Consider the following 17,539-nt stretch of genomic DNA (forward strand, 5'->3'; position numbering starts at 1 on the left):
TTGTAATGTGTCACTTCCGGGTTGGCTGCGGCGGGTTGTTATGCTAGCATGAAGGCTGGTGTGAACTAGGAAGGCAAGATAACGGAAAAGGGGGGTAAGCCAAGGCCCTTTGACGAGGAAGTAGTGCGATGATAACATGAAGCTCCGTCTTCTGTGATTGCGACCTGCATCTGTTTCCTGGCCGCGATGCCGTCCCAGCGCGTCTTCGCCCTGCCGAGGCAACAATCTCTGCTCCTGCCTGCCGTCATCAACCCTTTCGTACAGAACACCCAACTCTCCAATGCCACCATACTCAAAGTGAGTTGATTGTGTGCTATCTCATAATATAATCGTGCATGAATAAGCATCGACATGTGTGCAATGTCGTGCACCAAGCCTGGGCTTAATACTTTTGTTATTATTATCATAATCAGCTTTGCTATGTGCAAAGCCATGCTTGCCAGGAACAATGGAATCCTTTATGTGCTGCCTACTGATCTGGGTTTAACACTTGGAATGTAAACTGTGTGTGTTTACTGGCCTCATTCATCTAAGTCAGGGGTCTCAGACACGCGGCCCGCGGGCCAATTGCGGCCCGCGAGACATTATTTTGAGGCCCCCACCTTAATATGAAAGTTTAACGTTCGTGCGGCCCGCGAGTTTTGTATGAATGGTGCTTGACAGCGTTGTGTGTGGAGCTGAAGGAATCTACCAATCACGTAGATTGGTAGATCTACCGTCACTTGCGTGATGCAAACAGAGAACCCCCACCCTCCACCATCCTCCTCCCATTTTCTCCAGACAGAGACAATTTTTGTTATTTGGGTCCAAAATGGTTCTTTCAACATTCTGGGTTGCCTACCCCTGCCTTAGTGGAAAAGCGGCAAATGAGTGAAAGCGACAGAGACGTTGCCATGGAGACGAGGGTTTTCTAACTCAGTGATTTTCAACCAGTGTGCTGCGGCACACTTGTGTGCCGTTAGAGATCGTCAGGTGTGCCGTGAGAAATGATGTAATATCTCCTAATTAACCATTGTCGGGTGCCTTCTGTAATAAAGTGCGGCAGATAACGTAATACTCTTCTATTTCAGTTGGTGGCAGCCGAGGGCGATAAATACCTGTAAAGACAATCGAGCTAGCGCTGCGTAACACGTGACAGTGTGGGATCGCAGCAAGAGGAGGCGAGCAGGTGACAGTGGTGGAGAAGTTTTTGAGAAGGGAAAATATAAATACTCTTTGAAGTAAAACAAGATCGGGGTTTAAAGCTAAACTTTGCTGATCTTCACTTTGGACAGTTTTTGGTTATCTGTTGCCAAGTAGTTCCCCATTCTGGCCAACAAAGCTAATTTGACATTGCTCCCGTCTTCAACCACATATCTACAAACCCCGTTTCCATATGAGTTGGGAAAATGTGTTAGATGTAAATATAAACGGAATAGAATGATTTGCAAATTCTTTTCAACCCATATTCCATTGAATGCACTACAAAGACAAGATATTTAAGGTTCAAACTCATAAACTTTTTTTTTTTGTAAATAATATTTTACTTAGAATTTCATGGCTGCAACACGTGCCAAAGTAGTTGGGAAAGGGCATGTTCACCACTGTGTTACATCACCTTTTCTTTTAACAACACTCAATAAACGTTTGGGAACTGAGGAAACTAATTGTTGAAGCTTTGAAAGTGGAATTCTTTCCCATTTTTGTTTTATGTAGATCTTTAGTCGTTCAACAGTCTGGGGTCTCCGCTGTCGTATTTTACGCTTCATAATGCGCCACACATTTTCGATGCGAGACAGGTCTGGACTGCAGGCAGGCAAGGAAAGTACCCACACTCTCTTACTACGAAGCCACACTGTTGTAACACGTGGCTTGGCATTGTTTTGCTGAAATAAGCAGTAGCGTCCATGATAACGTTGTTTGGATGACAACATATGTTGCTCCAAAACCTGTATGTACCGTTCAACATTAATGGTGCCTTCACAGATGTGTACATTACCCATGCCTTGGGCACTAATACACCCCCATACCATTACAGATGCCGGCTTTTGAAATTTGTGCCTATAACAATCCTGATGGTTATTTTCCTCTTTGTTCCGGAGGACACCACGTCCCCTGTTTCCAAATATAATTTGAAATGTGGACTCGTCAGACAAGAGAACACTTTACCACTTTGCATCAGTTCATCTTAGATGAGCTCGGGCCCAGCTAAGCCGGCGGCGTTCCTTGGTGTTGTTGATAAATGGCTTTGGCTTTGCATAGTAGAGTTTTAACTTGCACTTACAGATGTACAGACCAACTTTAGTTACTGACAGTGGTTTTATGAAGTGTTCCTGAGCCCATGTGGTGATATCCTTTACACACTGATGTCCGTTTTTGATGCAGTAACGCCTGAGGGATCAAAGGTCCGTAATATCATCGCTTACGTGCAGTAATTTCTCCAGATTAACTGAACCTTTTGATGATTTCACGGACCATAAATGGTAAAATCCCTAAATTCCTTGCAATAGCTCGTTGAGAAATGTTGTTCCAAAACTGTTCGACACTTTGCTTACAAATTGGTGACCTTTGCCCCATTCTTGTTTGTGAATTACTTAGCATTTCATGGAAGCTGCTTTCATACTCAATCATGGCACCCACCTGTTCCCAATTAGCCTGCACACCTGTGGGATGTTCCAAATAAGTTTTTGATGAGCATTCCTCAACTTTATCAGTATTTATTGCCACCTTTCCCAACTTCTTTGTCACATGTTGCTGGCATCAAATTCTAAAGTTAATGATTATTTGCAAAAAAAAAAATGTTTGTCAGTTTTAACTCCAAATATGTTGTCTTTGTAGCATATTCATTTGAATATGGGTTGAAAATGATTTGCAAATCATTGTACTCCGTTTATATTTACATCTAACACAATTTCCCAACACCTATGGAAACGGGGTTTGTATGTGAGCTGAGCTTCTCAAGCTTGACTGTGATAAAAACTAAAAACAGAGAGAGACTGAGAGCTGTTGAGGAAGAGCTCCGTGTGTGTCTTTCTACCATTTCTGCCTGAATATCCATTTTGTGTTCATCGAAACAGGCCCAAGTTTCACACTAGGTGAGTATAATTACATTTAGAAACTACATTATTAACTATATGTTTTATATACTGTTTTAGAGTGTCATTTTGTGTCATTTTGGTTGGTGGTGTGCTGCAGGATTTTGTAAATGTAAAAAGTGTGCCGCGGCTCAAAAAAGGTTGAAAATCACTGTTCTAACTCGCCTGGCTGCAGTCGCACTGCAAAACCTGTCCGTCAGTAATAACAGTCCCCGATAACCTGGACCAATTCAAATCAGCGTTATTTGTTTTTTTATTATTATTTAATTTGCATTGCCTCACATTTCTTAATCCTCATTTGGTTAATTTATATTGTGTTTTTATTTTGTGGTGAAAATAAAAATATGGACATTTAAAAATATATTTTTAAAGAAATCTTTTCTTGCGGCCCAGCCTCACCCAGACTCTGCATCCAGTGGCCCCCAGGTAAATTGAGTTTGAGACCCCTGATCTAAATCATGTGTTTTCTTTTGAAAGTGTGTCCTCCAAGGAATCATCCTGGTCCCTCTTCGCGCCATCATCATCTCATTGGTGCTAATGGTGACATGGCCAGTGGCTGTCATCATCACCTTCAAGCACCCTCTCAAGGGGGCTGTGGCCCCAATGACGGGATGGAGGAGGTAACGTCAAAAACCAGGCACCTATTTTAAACCTGCAGCTGCTGTGTGTAAAAAGTATCTACTGTATACTAGAGTTGTACGATATACCAGTAAAGTTAAAGTACCAATGATTGTCACACACACACTAAGTGTGACGGAATTATTCTCTGCATTTGACCCATCTCCCTTGATTACACCCTGGGAGGAATGGAGAGCAGTGAGCAGCAGCAGGGGCCGCGCCCAGGAATAATTTTTGGTGATTTAACCCCCAATTCCAACCCGTGATGCTGAGTGCCAAGCAGGGAGGTAATGGGTCCCATTTTTATAGTCTTTAGTATGACTCCGCCGGGGTTTGAACTCACGACCTAACGATTTCAGGGCGGACACTCTAACCCAGGGGTCACCAACGCGGTGCCCGCGGTCACCAGGTAGCCCGTAAGGACCAGATGAGTAGCTCGCTGGCCTGTTCTAAAAATAACTCAAATAGCTGTACTTAACTGTATTTTTTAAATTTTATTTATTTACTAGCAAGCTGGTCTCGCTTTGCTCGACATTTTTAATTCTAAGAGACAAAACTCAAATAGAATTTGAAAATCCAAGAAAATATTTGAAAGACTTGGTTTTCGCTTCATTTATTTTTTTACTTTGCTTCTTATAACTTTCAGAAAGACACTTTTAGAGAAAAAATACAACCTTAAAAATGATTTGAGGATTTTTAAACACTTATACCTTTTTACCTTTTAAATTCCTTCCTCTTCTTTCCTGACAATTTAAATCAATGTTCAAATATTTTTTTATTTATTGTAAAGAATAATAAATACATTTTAATTTAATTCTACATTTTAACTTATGTTTTTTCGGCGAAAAATATTTGTGAAATATTTCTTCAAACTTATTAAGATTAAAATTAAAAAAAAATACTCTAGCATATCTAGAAAATCTGTAGAATCAAGTTTAAATCTTATTTCAAAGTCTTTTGAATTTCTTTTAAAATTTTTGTTCTGGAAAATCTAGAAGAAATAATGATTTGTCTTTGTTAGAAATATAGCTTGGTCAAATTTGTTATATATTCTAACAAAGTGCAGATTGGATTTTAACCTATTTAAAACATGTCATCAAAATTTTTAAATGTATCTTAATCAGGAAAAATTACTAAGGATGTTCCATAAATAATCTTTTTATTTTTTCAAAAAGATTCAAATTAGCTAGTTTTTCTCTTCATTTTTTTCGGTTGAATTTGGAATTTTAAAGAGTTGAAATTGAAGAAAAACTTTGTTTCAAAATTTAATTTTAATTTTTTTCCTGTTTGTCCTCGTTTAAACCATTCAATTAAGTGTTTTTTTTTCATCATTTATTCTCTACAAAAAACCTTCCGTAAAAGGAAAAAAAATGTATGGCGGAATGACGGACAGAAATACCCATTTTTTTAATATATATAGATTTATTTATTAAAGGTAAATTGAGCAAATTGTCTATTTCTGGCAATTTATTTAAGTGTGTATCAAACTGGTAGCCCTTTGCATTAATCAGTACCCAAGAAGTAGCTCTTGGTTTCAAAAAGGTTGGTGACCCCTGCTCCAACCCCTAAGCCACTGAGTAGGTAGTAGTACGGTATACCAGTACTAATTACTTTACTGTAAAGTTCAAATTTGAATGACAATAAAAGGATGTCTAAGTCTAATTAGTGTTGTCCGGATACCAATGTTATGGTACCGGTTATTAAATTATTTCAATACTTTTCGGTACTTTTCAAAATAAATAAAAAAGCGGACCACAAATAATTGCATTATTGGCTTTATTTTAACAAACAAATCTTACGGTACATTATACATATGTTTGTTATTGCAAGTTTGTCCTTAAATAAAATAGTTAACATACAAGAAAACTTTTCATTTATTAGTAAGTAAGCAAACAAAGACTCCTAATTTAGTCTGCTGACGTATGCAGTAACATATCGTGTAATTTATAATTCAATTTTTTTGTCAAAATTATTAAGGACAAGTGGTAGAAAATTCATTATTAATCTACTTGTTCATTAAAGGCCTACTGAAATGAGATTTTCTTATTCAAACGGAGATAGCAGGTCCATTCTATGTGTCATACTTGATCATTTCGCGATATTGCCATATTTTTGCTGAAAGGATTTAGGAGAGAACATCGACGAGAAAGTTCGCAACTTTTGGTGCTTATAAAAAAGCCTTGTCTTTACCGGAAGTCGCAGACGATGACGTCACAAGGGTGAGGGCTCCTCACGTCCTCACATTGTTTTTAATGGGAGCCTCCAGCAGCAAGAGCTATTCGGACTGAGAAAACGACAATTTCCCCATTAATTTGAGCGAGGATGAAAGATTAATGGATGATGATATTGATAGCGAAGGACTAGAAAAAAAATAAATAAATAAATAAAGTTAGTAAAAAAAAGGTGATCGCATTGGGACGGATTCAGACGTTTTTAGACACATTTACTAGGATAATTCTGGGAAATCCCTTATCTTTCTATTGTGTTGCTAGTGTTTTAGTGAGATTAAATAGTACCTGATAGTCGGAGGTGTGTGTCCACGGGTGTCTTGAGGCCAGTGACAGTGTCTGAGAGAAGTCGACGGCAGATACAAGGAGGGCGCAAACTCCACAGATCTCCGGTAAGAGGCCACTTTTTAACACAATTTTCTCACCAAAACCTGCCGGTTGACAAGTGGTCGGGATCCATGTTCGCTTGACCGCTCTGATCCATAGTAAAGCTTCACCTCCGGGAATTTTAAACAAGGAATCACCGTGTGTTTGTGTGGCTAAAGGCTAAAGCTTCCCAACTCCATCTTTCTACTTTGACTTCTCCATTATTAATTGAACAAATTGCAAAAGATTCAGCAACACAGATGTCCAGAATACTGTTTAATCGCGTGATAAAAAGAGAAGACTTTTAGCCGCAAATAGTGCTGCGCTAATATTTCCTGAGAGTCCGTGACATCACGCGCAAGCATCATCATTCCGAGACGTTTTCAACAAGAAACTCCGCGGGAAATTCTAAATTGCAATTTAGTAACCGGATTCGCATGTGTTGCAATGTTAATATTTCATCATTGATATATAAACTATCAGACTGTGTGGTGGGTAGTAGTGGGTTTCAGTAGGCCTTTAACTCTTATTATCTGCTTACTTTCTCATTTAACATGTTCTAAACGTCTGTTTAAATATAGTAATCACTTATTCTTCTGTTGTTTGATACTTAACATAAGTTTTGGATGAGACCACAAATTTGGGTATCGATCGGATACCAAGTAGTTACAGGATCACACATTGTTTACATCTAAAGTTCTCACGTGTCCAGGGACATTTCCTGAGTTTATCCGCGTGTTTTGCCAAATATATTTAGAAATTGATAGAATTTTTTTTTTCACATTTGCCGACTTTTTATCGCTGGTGGCTCTGTTCTAATTCATAAGTCGAGTCCGACCAATAATGCTGAGTCAAATGTTACCTCCCTTCCAACGCTAATTTCATGAATTTGATCAATTAAAAATGCACTGTAACTGTGCTTTATGTTTCCATTACTGTATATTTAAACAACTTATGGGTGTGCTTGTTCATTGTGGGCTATAAATGAGCTTTTTCCTGTGCATATTTTGATATTAAGTCATATTACTGATATAACTTATATTGATATTAAGTGATATTTAAGTTTTGTTTGTTTACCTAATCAGTGGCCTAGTGGGTAGAGTGTCCGCCCTGAGATCGGTAGGTTGTGAGTTCAAATCCAGGCTGAGTCCTACCAAAGACTATAAAAATGGGACCCATTACCTCCCTGTTTGGCACTAAGCATTAAGGGTTGGAATTGGGGGTTGAATCACCATAAAATGATTCCCGGGCGCGGCACCGCTGCGGCCCACTGCTCCCCTAACCTCCTAGGGGGTGATCAAGGGTGATGGGTCAAATGCAGAGAATAATTTCGCCACACCTTGCGTGTGTGTGACAATCATTGGTACTTTAACTTTAACTTAACTTAATTATTGTGCTGATGGGAAACAAATATTTAATTTTTATTTTCCAAAATCTGGTTTGTTTTATTTCATATTACATATTTTTTGTCTGATAACTTTAATTAAATCAATTACACTTATTTTATTGATTTCTACAAATCAAAATATTACTTTATACGTTAATGAGAGATTATAATGTTGACATTTTTCAGTATTGCCGGACAGTTTCATGTTTGATTGTTTCATCAGCAAATATTTTATTAAAAATATATGACAAAATTATAACATACTAAAACCTTTTTTTTAGCAAGCTTTCAAATTATATCAACCTTTTTAAAATCAGGTAAATATTAGGAAGATTATGACATCTTGAAAGTCAATCTAAACAAAAACGGTCACACCTTGAGCCCCATTGACTTTGTTTTAAAGAAGTTATCCATAAATTGGTGCATTGTAACCAGGGTTAAAAAGCATAACGTTCTTAATATTTATTACAGGAAAATTATATCGCTGGAATCATCTTTACAAAACCTTATAACAGTGGTTCTCAACCTTTTTTCAGTGATGTACCCCCTGTGAACATTTTTTTCATTGAATTACCCCCTAATCAGAGCAAAGCATTTTTGGTTGAAAAAAAGAGATAAAGAAGTAAAATACAGCACTATGTCATCAGTTTCTGATTTATTAAATTGTATAACAGTGCAAAATATTGCTCATTTGTAGTGGTCTTTCTTGAACTATTTGGAAAAAAATATGTAAAAATAACTAAAAACTTGTTGAAAAATAAACAAGTGATTCAATTATAAATAAAGATTTCTACACATAGAAGTAATCATCAACTTAAAGTGCCCTCTTTGGGGATTGTAATAGAGATCCATCTGGATACATTAACTTAATTCTAAACATTTCTTCACAAAAAAAGAATTCTTTAACATCAATATTTATGGAACATGTCCACAAAAAATCTAGCTGTCGACACTGAATATTGCATTGTTGTATTTTTTTCACAGTTTATGAACTTACATTCATATTTTGTCGAAGTATTATTCAATAAATATATTTATAAAGGATTTTTGAATTGTTGCTATTTTTAGAATATTTAAAAAAATCTCACGTTCCCCTTGGCATACCTTCAAGTAACCCCGGGGGTACGTGTACCCCCATTTGAGAACCACTGCCCTATAATACTGGTTTCATGTAATTTTGTAAACATTTTACAGACATACCTATTTACTGCCTTTGAAAAAGACTGGCACTTTTTTTTTATTCATGGCAAACAGGATTGCAAACTGGTGACATTGCTGGTAATATAAATTGATGCGCATGAGAAACAACACACACACATTCAGGACTTGCAAGCAGAAACAGTGTGATGAGAGTAAAGGGAGAATGGGCCTATTTTGGCTTAAACATAGCAATAAAGGTGAAGCTATAAACACTGAAGTGTGTGGTGCTTTAAAACTTGACTAGCTAGCGGCTAACGTCCGTCCACTGTGTTTTAGCTACTTCTAAATCACTAATACTCACCCCCATGGCGGCAAATAAAGGTGCAGTTCTAACAAGTATCATCTCTGTAGGGCGATACTGTACATTCAGGAGCTATCATTCCTGAAAGTTAAGAAATGGGTTTTTGCTGTACAAATATCGACTGTACCAATACCAAATACAATAGCTGTATATATTCGATACAATAAGATCGATATTTTTTTAGTATCACAATATCTTTTGTCATTTTTGTAACCATTATACACTCAGGAAATACATAACTAGACACATAATGACTTTAATTATGACCAATGTTTAATCTTGTAACTACTTGGTATTGGATCGATACAGATCGATAAAGTATCCAAACAACAGAAGAATACGTTTCTATTATATATAAAAAAAAATGGGTAGATAGAACATGTTAAAACAGAAAGTAATCAGATATCAACAGTAAATTAACAAATAGATTAATAATCCGATGAACCCATTTTCTACTGCTTGTCCCTCATAATTTTGACACATTTTAAAATTGAAATAGACATACATGGTGACGGGCAAAGTCAACCCTTCGACGGTCAGAACAGGGGCCAGACAGCGATTCTGTTAGGGAATTTTTACACCGAAATCTCACTTTTTTGTCGTTTTGTGGTGATAGTAATTATCGCCTTACAAGTATTTTTTTTTTTACAATTTGGGTTCAAAAACGAGGCTGTGTCTGCATCCCCCCTTCAGATGTCCGACATCCTGTAACCACTTTAAAAGCTAGCGTATCACAGATGTACTGCTATAAAAACATGAATTGATTAACGTGGACCCCGACTTAAACAAGCTGAAAAACTTATTCGGGTTCTACCATTTAGTGGTCAATTGTACGGAATATGTACTGAACTGTGCAATCTACTAATAAAAGTATCAATCAATCAAAAAAAAACAAGGTCTGCTTTGTAAAATGAGCAAGACATTCATGTTTTCAACAAGAATTAGGGGATATATCCTCAAACTTTACATGGTAACCTACTGGCGATGTTTTTGCGAGAGACCCACTTCCGCCCGGGAAAACACAAGTGATGACGACTGGACAAAGATAATTGTCAGCAACAAATTTTATTTTTGACATTTGTCGACAATTTCGACTAAAAAGTCAACAACCAGGACAGAAGTGCGTGTATCGCTTCCTCGCTCTGCAGTACTATTTTTTTCTTCCTTGGTTATCATTGCACTTTTTAATCTTTTTTAATTTTTATTGGCATCCGAATTAAACATAGGTCAGAGATTTAAAAAGTTTGCCTTGAATGCTCACTGATATTGAATGATGGAAATATTGTGTCCAACCACTATTAATCTAGTGTGGCCAAGCAGGAATCAGATTTATCTTGGGGTTACGATCTGGACACAAGACGGCCATCAGACAAAGCAGCGTATTGTCACAACAAATAGGTCTTGACACGATTTGTAGAAAGTGCTTTTTATTTGTCTTAAAGATCATATCAGTACCACCAACATTACTTGTTCCCAGAACAGTTGTTCCTATAAACTGAGTGACTGTTTTTCTTTATACTCAGAATACTTGATGCTCTCATAATTGAATTTTTTTAATCAAATTTGGGAGTCTGTCGTCCAAATAGTTATGGATGCAGACTGCGACAATGAGGAAGTGAATGGCGGAAGTCAAAATGGTTGCAATATAACGTGCGAGCAAAGTTCACGGTTGTGCAACTTTCACAGCAGCAAGACCTGAAACCATAAAGGTAGAAAAAAGTAGGTCTACTTTCCCCAATAGTAAAATGTGTTAAATACAGTGGGGTGAAAAAGTATTTAGTCAGCCACCGATTGTTCAAGTTCTCCCACTTAAAATGATGACAGAGGTGTGTAATTTTCATCATAGGTACACTTACAATTACAGACCTCTGTCATCATTTTAAGTGGGAGAACTTGCACAATCGGTGGCTGACTAAACACTTTTTTGCCCCGCTGTATCTCTCTGACTGAAATTGAAACCATTTTTGATACAGCTCCAGTATTCAATCGGAATAAATTGTGCCTAATGTTTCATTTGTGGTCCACAGGCTCATGTGTCAGAGTGTAATGGCCGCCCTGGGTAGAGCCTACTACTTCTGCATGGGCTTTCGTGTGGTGGTCAAGGGCAAGCAAGTGGGCAGCAGCGAGGCCCCAATCCTAGCTGTGGCCCCGCACTCCACTTTCTTTGACGGCATCGTGTGCATCATGGCCGGCCTACCCTCCACCGTATCCCGCATAGAAAACCTGGCTACGCCCATCTTCGGCAGTAAGACATTTCATGGAAATAGAATGGAACTTTCTTGTCTTTGCACTTAAAAAGTACAACAAAATTACATGTTTTGTACAAACCCATCCAAGATCAGACACACAGTTACATGGTCGACAGACCGGCAAGATTGATGGGGGACGGCGTGGCTCGGTTGGTAGAGCGGCCATGCCGGCAACCAGAGGGTCCCTGGTTTCCACTATCCGAGTCACGTCCATTGTGTCCTTGACCAAGATACTTCACCCTTGCTCCTATTGGGTCATGTTTAGGATATGTAAAAGGCCTACGTTTAAAGGCCTACTGAAATGAGATTTTCTTATTTAAACGGGGATAGCAGGTCCATTCTATGTGTCATACTTGATCATTTCGCGATATTGCCATATTTTTGCTGAAAGGATTTAGTAGAGAACATCGACGAGAAAGTTTGCAACTTTTGGTGCTGATAAAAAAGCCTCGCCTTTACCGGAAGTCGCAGACGATGACGTCACAAGGGTGAGGGCTCCTCACGTCCTCACATTGTTTTTAATGGGAGACTCCAGCAGCAAGAGCTATTCGGACCAAGAAAACGACAATTTCCCCATTAATTTGAGCGGGGATGAAAGATTCGCGGATGATGATATTGATAGCGAAAGACTAGAAGAAAAAAAAGGCAATTGCATTGGGACGGATTCAGATGTTTTTAAACACATTTACTAGGATAATTCTGGGAAATCCCTTATCTTTCTATTGTGTTGCTAGCGTTTTAGTGATATTAAATAGTACCTGATAGTCGGAGAGGTGTGTCCACGGGTGTCTTGAGGCCAGTGTCTGAGTGAAGTCGACCGCAGATAAAAGGACGGTGCAAACTCCACAGATCTTCGATACGAGGCGACTTTTTAACACAATTTTCTCACAGAAACCTGCCGGTTGACAAGTCGTCGGGATCAATGTTCGCTTGACCGCTCTGATCCATAGTAAAGCTTTACCTCCGGAAATTTTAATCAAGGAATCACCGTGTGTTTGTGTGGCTAAAGGCTAAAGCTTCCCAACTCTATCTTTCTACTTTGACCTCTCCATTATTAATTGAACAAATTGCAAAAGATCCAGCAACACAGATGTCCAGAATACTGTTTAATAGCGCGATGAAAAGAGACGACTTTTAGCCGCAAACAGTGCTGCGCTAATATTTCCTGACAGTCCGTGACGTCACGCACTCGCGTCATCATTCCGCGACGTTTTTAACAAGAAACTCCGCGGGAAATTTAAAATTGCAATTTAGTAAACTAAAAAGGCCGTATTGGCATGTGTTGCAATGTTAATATTTCATCATTGATATATAAACTATCAGACTGCGTTGTCGGTAGTAGTGGGATTCAGTAGGCCTTTAGTGTGTAAATGGGTGAATAGTGTCAAAGCACTTTGAGTATCTTGAAGGTAGAAAAGCACTATACAAGTTTAACCCTTTACCATGGGTCGTCACAAGGGCGGTGACCCGTAAAAAACAGTAAGGTAACATGGGGAAAGAGGACAAAAAAAAGGCAAGACACAAACTAAACTTCTGTGGAAGAGGGCTCTGTTTAAGACCAGGAAAAAACCTTGAGCAAAGCACATATACTGTACATATTACAACACACAACTCGAGACATGCAACAAGGAAGGAGGGGTCAGGCCCCTTCAGATTGCTAAAGATAGGCTCTGTTGTCTGGATGGTGCAGCTACTAGCCCAAAAAGATGGCACAGATAATAGTTGTTTGCGGCATGTTAATAAAATAAAACACCACAGGCTGATGACGGATGTGCAGTAAACGAGTGTCTCCATGGCGACAGCCATTAGTGTACACCAGGGGTCCCCAACCTTTTTGAAACCAAGAGCTTCTTCTTGGGTACTGATTAATGCGAAGGGCTACCAGTTTGATACACACTTAAATAAACTGCCAGAAATAGCCAATTTGCTCAATTTACCTTTAATAGATAAATATATATATATATATAAAATGGGTATTTATGTCTGTCATACCGTCGTACATTTTTTTTCCTTTTACGGAAGGTTTTTTTTAGAGAATAAATAATGAAAAAAACACTTAATTGAACTGTTTAAAAGAGGAGAAAACACAAAAAAAATAAAAATACAAATTTGAAACATAGTTTATCTTCAATTTTGATTATTTAAAATTCAAAATTCAACTTAAAAAATTGAAGAGAAAAACTAGCTAATTCGAATCTTTTTGAAAAAAATTAAAAAAATTTTTTATGGAACATCATTAGTATTTTTTCCTGATTAAGATTAATTTTAGAATTTTGGTGACATCTTTTAAATAGTTTAAAATCCAATCTGCACTTTGTTAGAATATATAACAAATTGGACCAAGCTATATTTCTAACAAACACAAATCATTATTTCTTCTAGACTTTCCAGAACAAAAATTTTAAAAGTAATTCAAAAGACTTTGATATAAGATTTAAATTTGATTCTACAGATTTTCTAGATTTAGCAGAATTTTTTTTTTTTTTAATTTTAATCATAATAAGTTTGAAGAAATATTTCACAAATATTCTTCTTTGAAAAACAGAAGCTAAAATGAAGAATACATTAAAATGTATTTATTATTCTTTACAATAAAAGATAAATTCACTTGAACTTTGATTTAAATTTTGTTCTGCACATTTAAGAGCCTTATTTTAATTTGAGTGTTTAAATGTTTGTTTTTCCATTTTAATTTGCAAAAGTGTTAGAATGTGTGTGTTTTTTTTTTTTATTGAGTGTTTACTTTCTGTGACAGCAAGCAAGTTCACTTTGTTTTGTAAACACCTTCGTCATTGTTAATGAAGTTAAAAAAAAAATCTATGCAAAGAGCGCACGGACTATAGGTTCAATGTCCACAATTGATTATGTTAGTTACTCAGACAGTAATGTGTTTCTACAAGTTTAGCTGCTGATATGTTGTTTCTTAATGTGAAGAGACCTGAATGCCTCCTGTAATCATGTTAGAATTTTGGCAAGCTCACGCTAGTCGGTCAGTGAGTTTAATAAAATACAGTTATCAGTAACGTTTTTTCGATAATTTTAATTTAAAAAAGTTATACCAACCGTCGGAAGTTTTACCACGGTTATCATTAATACGGTTCATCGTTACATCCCTAATAACAAGACATGCAATATTACGATTATGATGGACTATAGGTAAATATAACAATACAAAAGTAAAAATCGTCCCTGCAAAATAATCAAAGGATTACATCAGGAGTGTCAAAGTCAAATATAGAGTGGGCCAAAATTTAAAACTGAACAAAGCGGCGGGCCAAGGTTGAACAAATTAAACTTTTAATAGCGACCCAAACAAGTTTTGCATTGAATATTGAACAAGCAAGACTTATATAACTTTATAGTGACATGCAAAATCGAGTTTCCAATAATAATAACAATAATTGAAAAATATCAATGGCATATGAAATGAAATTTAAATAAAAATTGAATGCCTCTTTTTTTATTTGCAGCTTTTCTCAGGTAAATATCAAAATAAACTTTTTTCACAGGCTAATAATACATTTGAAAATAAAATAACAATGATGAAGGACTCAAGCATTCAAGCCTTGAAGTAGCAAGAGAAAGTGCATGAATAAAACGTTAACTATTGCTCAGTTTGCTACACTGATTTGCTTTAACACGGAATATGGAACAAGCAACGCTTATATAACTTAATGCAAAATCTTAATAGTGCTGGTAGTGAAGGGTGTATATTGTAGCGTCCCGGAAGAGTTAGTGATGCAAGGGGTTCTGGGTATTTTGTTTATGTTGTGTTACGGTGCGCATGTTCTCCCGAAATGTGTCTGTCATTCTTGTGTGGTGTGGGTTCACAGTGTGGCGCATATTTGTAAGTGTTAAAGTTGTTTGTTTATACGGCCACCCTCAGTGTGACCTGTATGGCTGTTGACCAAGTATGCCTTGCATTCACTCATGTTTGTATAGAATAAAAGCGGACGTGACAACAGGTTGTAGAGAATGCTTTAAGGCAGAGGCTTTAAGGCACGCCCCCAATATTGTTGGCCGGGTGGAAATCGGTAGAAATTCGGGAGAATGGTTGCCCCGGGAGATTCTCAGGAGGGGCACTGAACTTCGGGAGTCTCCCGGGAAAATCGGGAGGGTTGGCAAGTACGAGTATTAGCGGTGAATGCGGCTGTATAATACCAGAGGGCCAGCACTAATGTTAATTTGATATTGCCTCAAGGTCAAGGGCCAAATTGAATTACACGGCAGGCCAAATGTAATGTTAATTTGATATTGACTCTGGGCCAAATGAATTTACACGGCGGGCCAAATTTGACCCGCGGGCCAGAGTTTGACACCCATGGATTACATGAAATGTCATAGTATTTCAAAAGTGGGTGGAAGCGTTTCGGGCAGTAATGCAGGCATTTGTATAAACATATGCATCATACACTTCCATCCATCCATCCATCTTCTTCCGCTTATCCGAGGTCGGGTCGCCGGGGCAACAGCCTTAGCAGGGAAACCCAGACTTCCCTCTCCCCAGCCACTTCGTCTAGCTCTTCCCGGGGGATCCCAAGGTGTTCCCAGGCCAGCCGGGAGACATAGTCTGCCCAACGTGTCCTGGGTCTTCCCTGTGGCCTCCTACCGGTTGGACGTGCCCTAAACACCTCCCTAGGGAGGCGTTCGGGTGGCATCCTGACCAGATGCCCGAACCACCTCATCTGGCTCCTCTCAATGTGAAGGAGCAGCGGCTTTACTTTGAGTCCCTCCCGGATGGCAGAGCTTCTCACCCTATCTCTAAGGGAGAGCCCCGCCACACGGCGCAGGAAACTCATTTCGGCCGCTTTTACCCGTGATCTTATCCTTTCGGTCATGACCCAAAGCTCATGACCATAGGTGAGGATGGGAACGTAGACCGACCGGTAAATTGAGAGCTTTGCCTTCCGGCTCAGCTCCAAACCGGAACCCCTCAACGCCTTGACTGCGCCTAGAAATTCTGTCCATAAAAGTTATGAACAGAATCGGTGACAAAGGACAGCCTTGGCGGAGTCCAACCCTAACTGGAAATGTATTCGACTCACTGCCGGCAATGCGGACCAAGCTCTGGCACTGATCGTACAGGGAGCGGACCGCCACAATAAGACAATCCGATACCCCATACTTTCTGAGCACTCCCCACAGGACTTTCCAAGGGACACGGTCGAATGCCCTCTCCAAGTCCACAAAGCACATGTAGACTGGTTGGGCAAACTCCCATGCACCCTCAAGAACCCCGCCGAGAGCACAGAGCTGGTCCACAGCTCCACGACCAGGACGAAAACCACACTGCTCTTCCTGAATCCGAGGCTCGACCATCCGGCGTAGCCTCCTCTCCAGTACATCTGAATAAACCTTACCGGGAAGGCTGAGAAGTGTGATCCCATGATAGTTGGAAGACACTCTCCGGTCCCCCTTCTTAAAGAGAGGAACACCACCCCGGTCTACCAATCCAGGGGTACCGCCCCCGATGTCCACGCGATGCTGCAGAGTCTTGTCAACCAAGACAGCCCCACAGCATCCAGAGCCTTAAGGAACTCCGGGCGGACCTCATCCACCCCTGGGGCCTTGCCACCGAGGAGCTTTTTAACTACCTCAGCGACCTCAGCCCCAGAAATAGGAGAGTCCACCACAGATTCCCCAGGCACTGCTTCCTCATAGGAAGACGTGTTGGTGGGATTGAGGAGGTCTTCGAAGTATTCCTTCCACCTATCCACAACATCCGCAGTTGAGGTCAGCAGAACACCATCCGCACCATACACTGTGTTGATAGTGCACTGCTTCCCCTTCCTGAGGCGGTGGACGGTGGTCCAGAATCGCTTCGAAGCCGTCCGGAAGTCGTTTTCCATGGCTTCCACGAACTCCTCCCATGTCCGAGTTTTTGCCTCCGCGACCGCTGAAGCTGCACATCGCTTGGCCTGTCGGTACCTGTCCACTGCCTCCGGAGTCCTATGAGCCAAAAGGACCCGATAGGACTCCTTTTTCAGCTTGACGGCATCCCTCACCGCTGGTGTCCACCAAGGAGTTTTAGGATTGCCGCCCCGACAAGCACCAACTACCTTGCGGCCACAGCTCCGATCAGCCGCTTCGACAATAGAGGTGCGGAACATGGTCCA

General features: G+C 39.3%; 1 protein-coding gene across 1 annotated transcript in view; it reads left to right on the top strand.

Annotated features, from left to right (window-relative positions):
- Positions 1 to 17,539, top strand: part of lpcat2 (lysophosphatidylcholine acyltransferase 2) — a 44,517-nt gene continuing 26,978 nt past the window's right edge. The window contains exons 1-3 of the mRNA XM_061877267.1: positions 1 to 297; positions 3,552 to 3,694; positions 11,202 to 11,419. Of these exons, the coding sequence (XP_061733251.1) occupies positions 187 to 297; positions 3,552 to 3,694; positions 11,202 to 11,419 (472 nt within the window). The 5' untranslated portion in view covers positions 1 to 186. The remainder of the gene's footprint in view (positions 298 to 3,551; positions 3,695 to 11,201; positions 11,420 to 17,539) is intronic.

The sequence above is a fragment of the Nerophis ophidion genome, linkage group LG02, assembly GCF_033978795.1.
Source record: "Nerophis ophidion isolate RoL-2023_Sa linkage group LG02, RoL_Noph_v1.0, whole genome shotgun sequence".
Classification (NCBI taxonomy): Eukaryota; Metazoa; Chordata; class Actinopteri; order Syngnathiformes; family Syngnathidae; genus Nerophis; species Nerophis ophidion.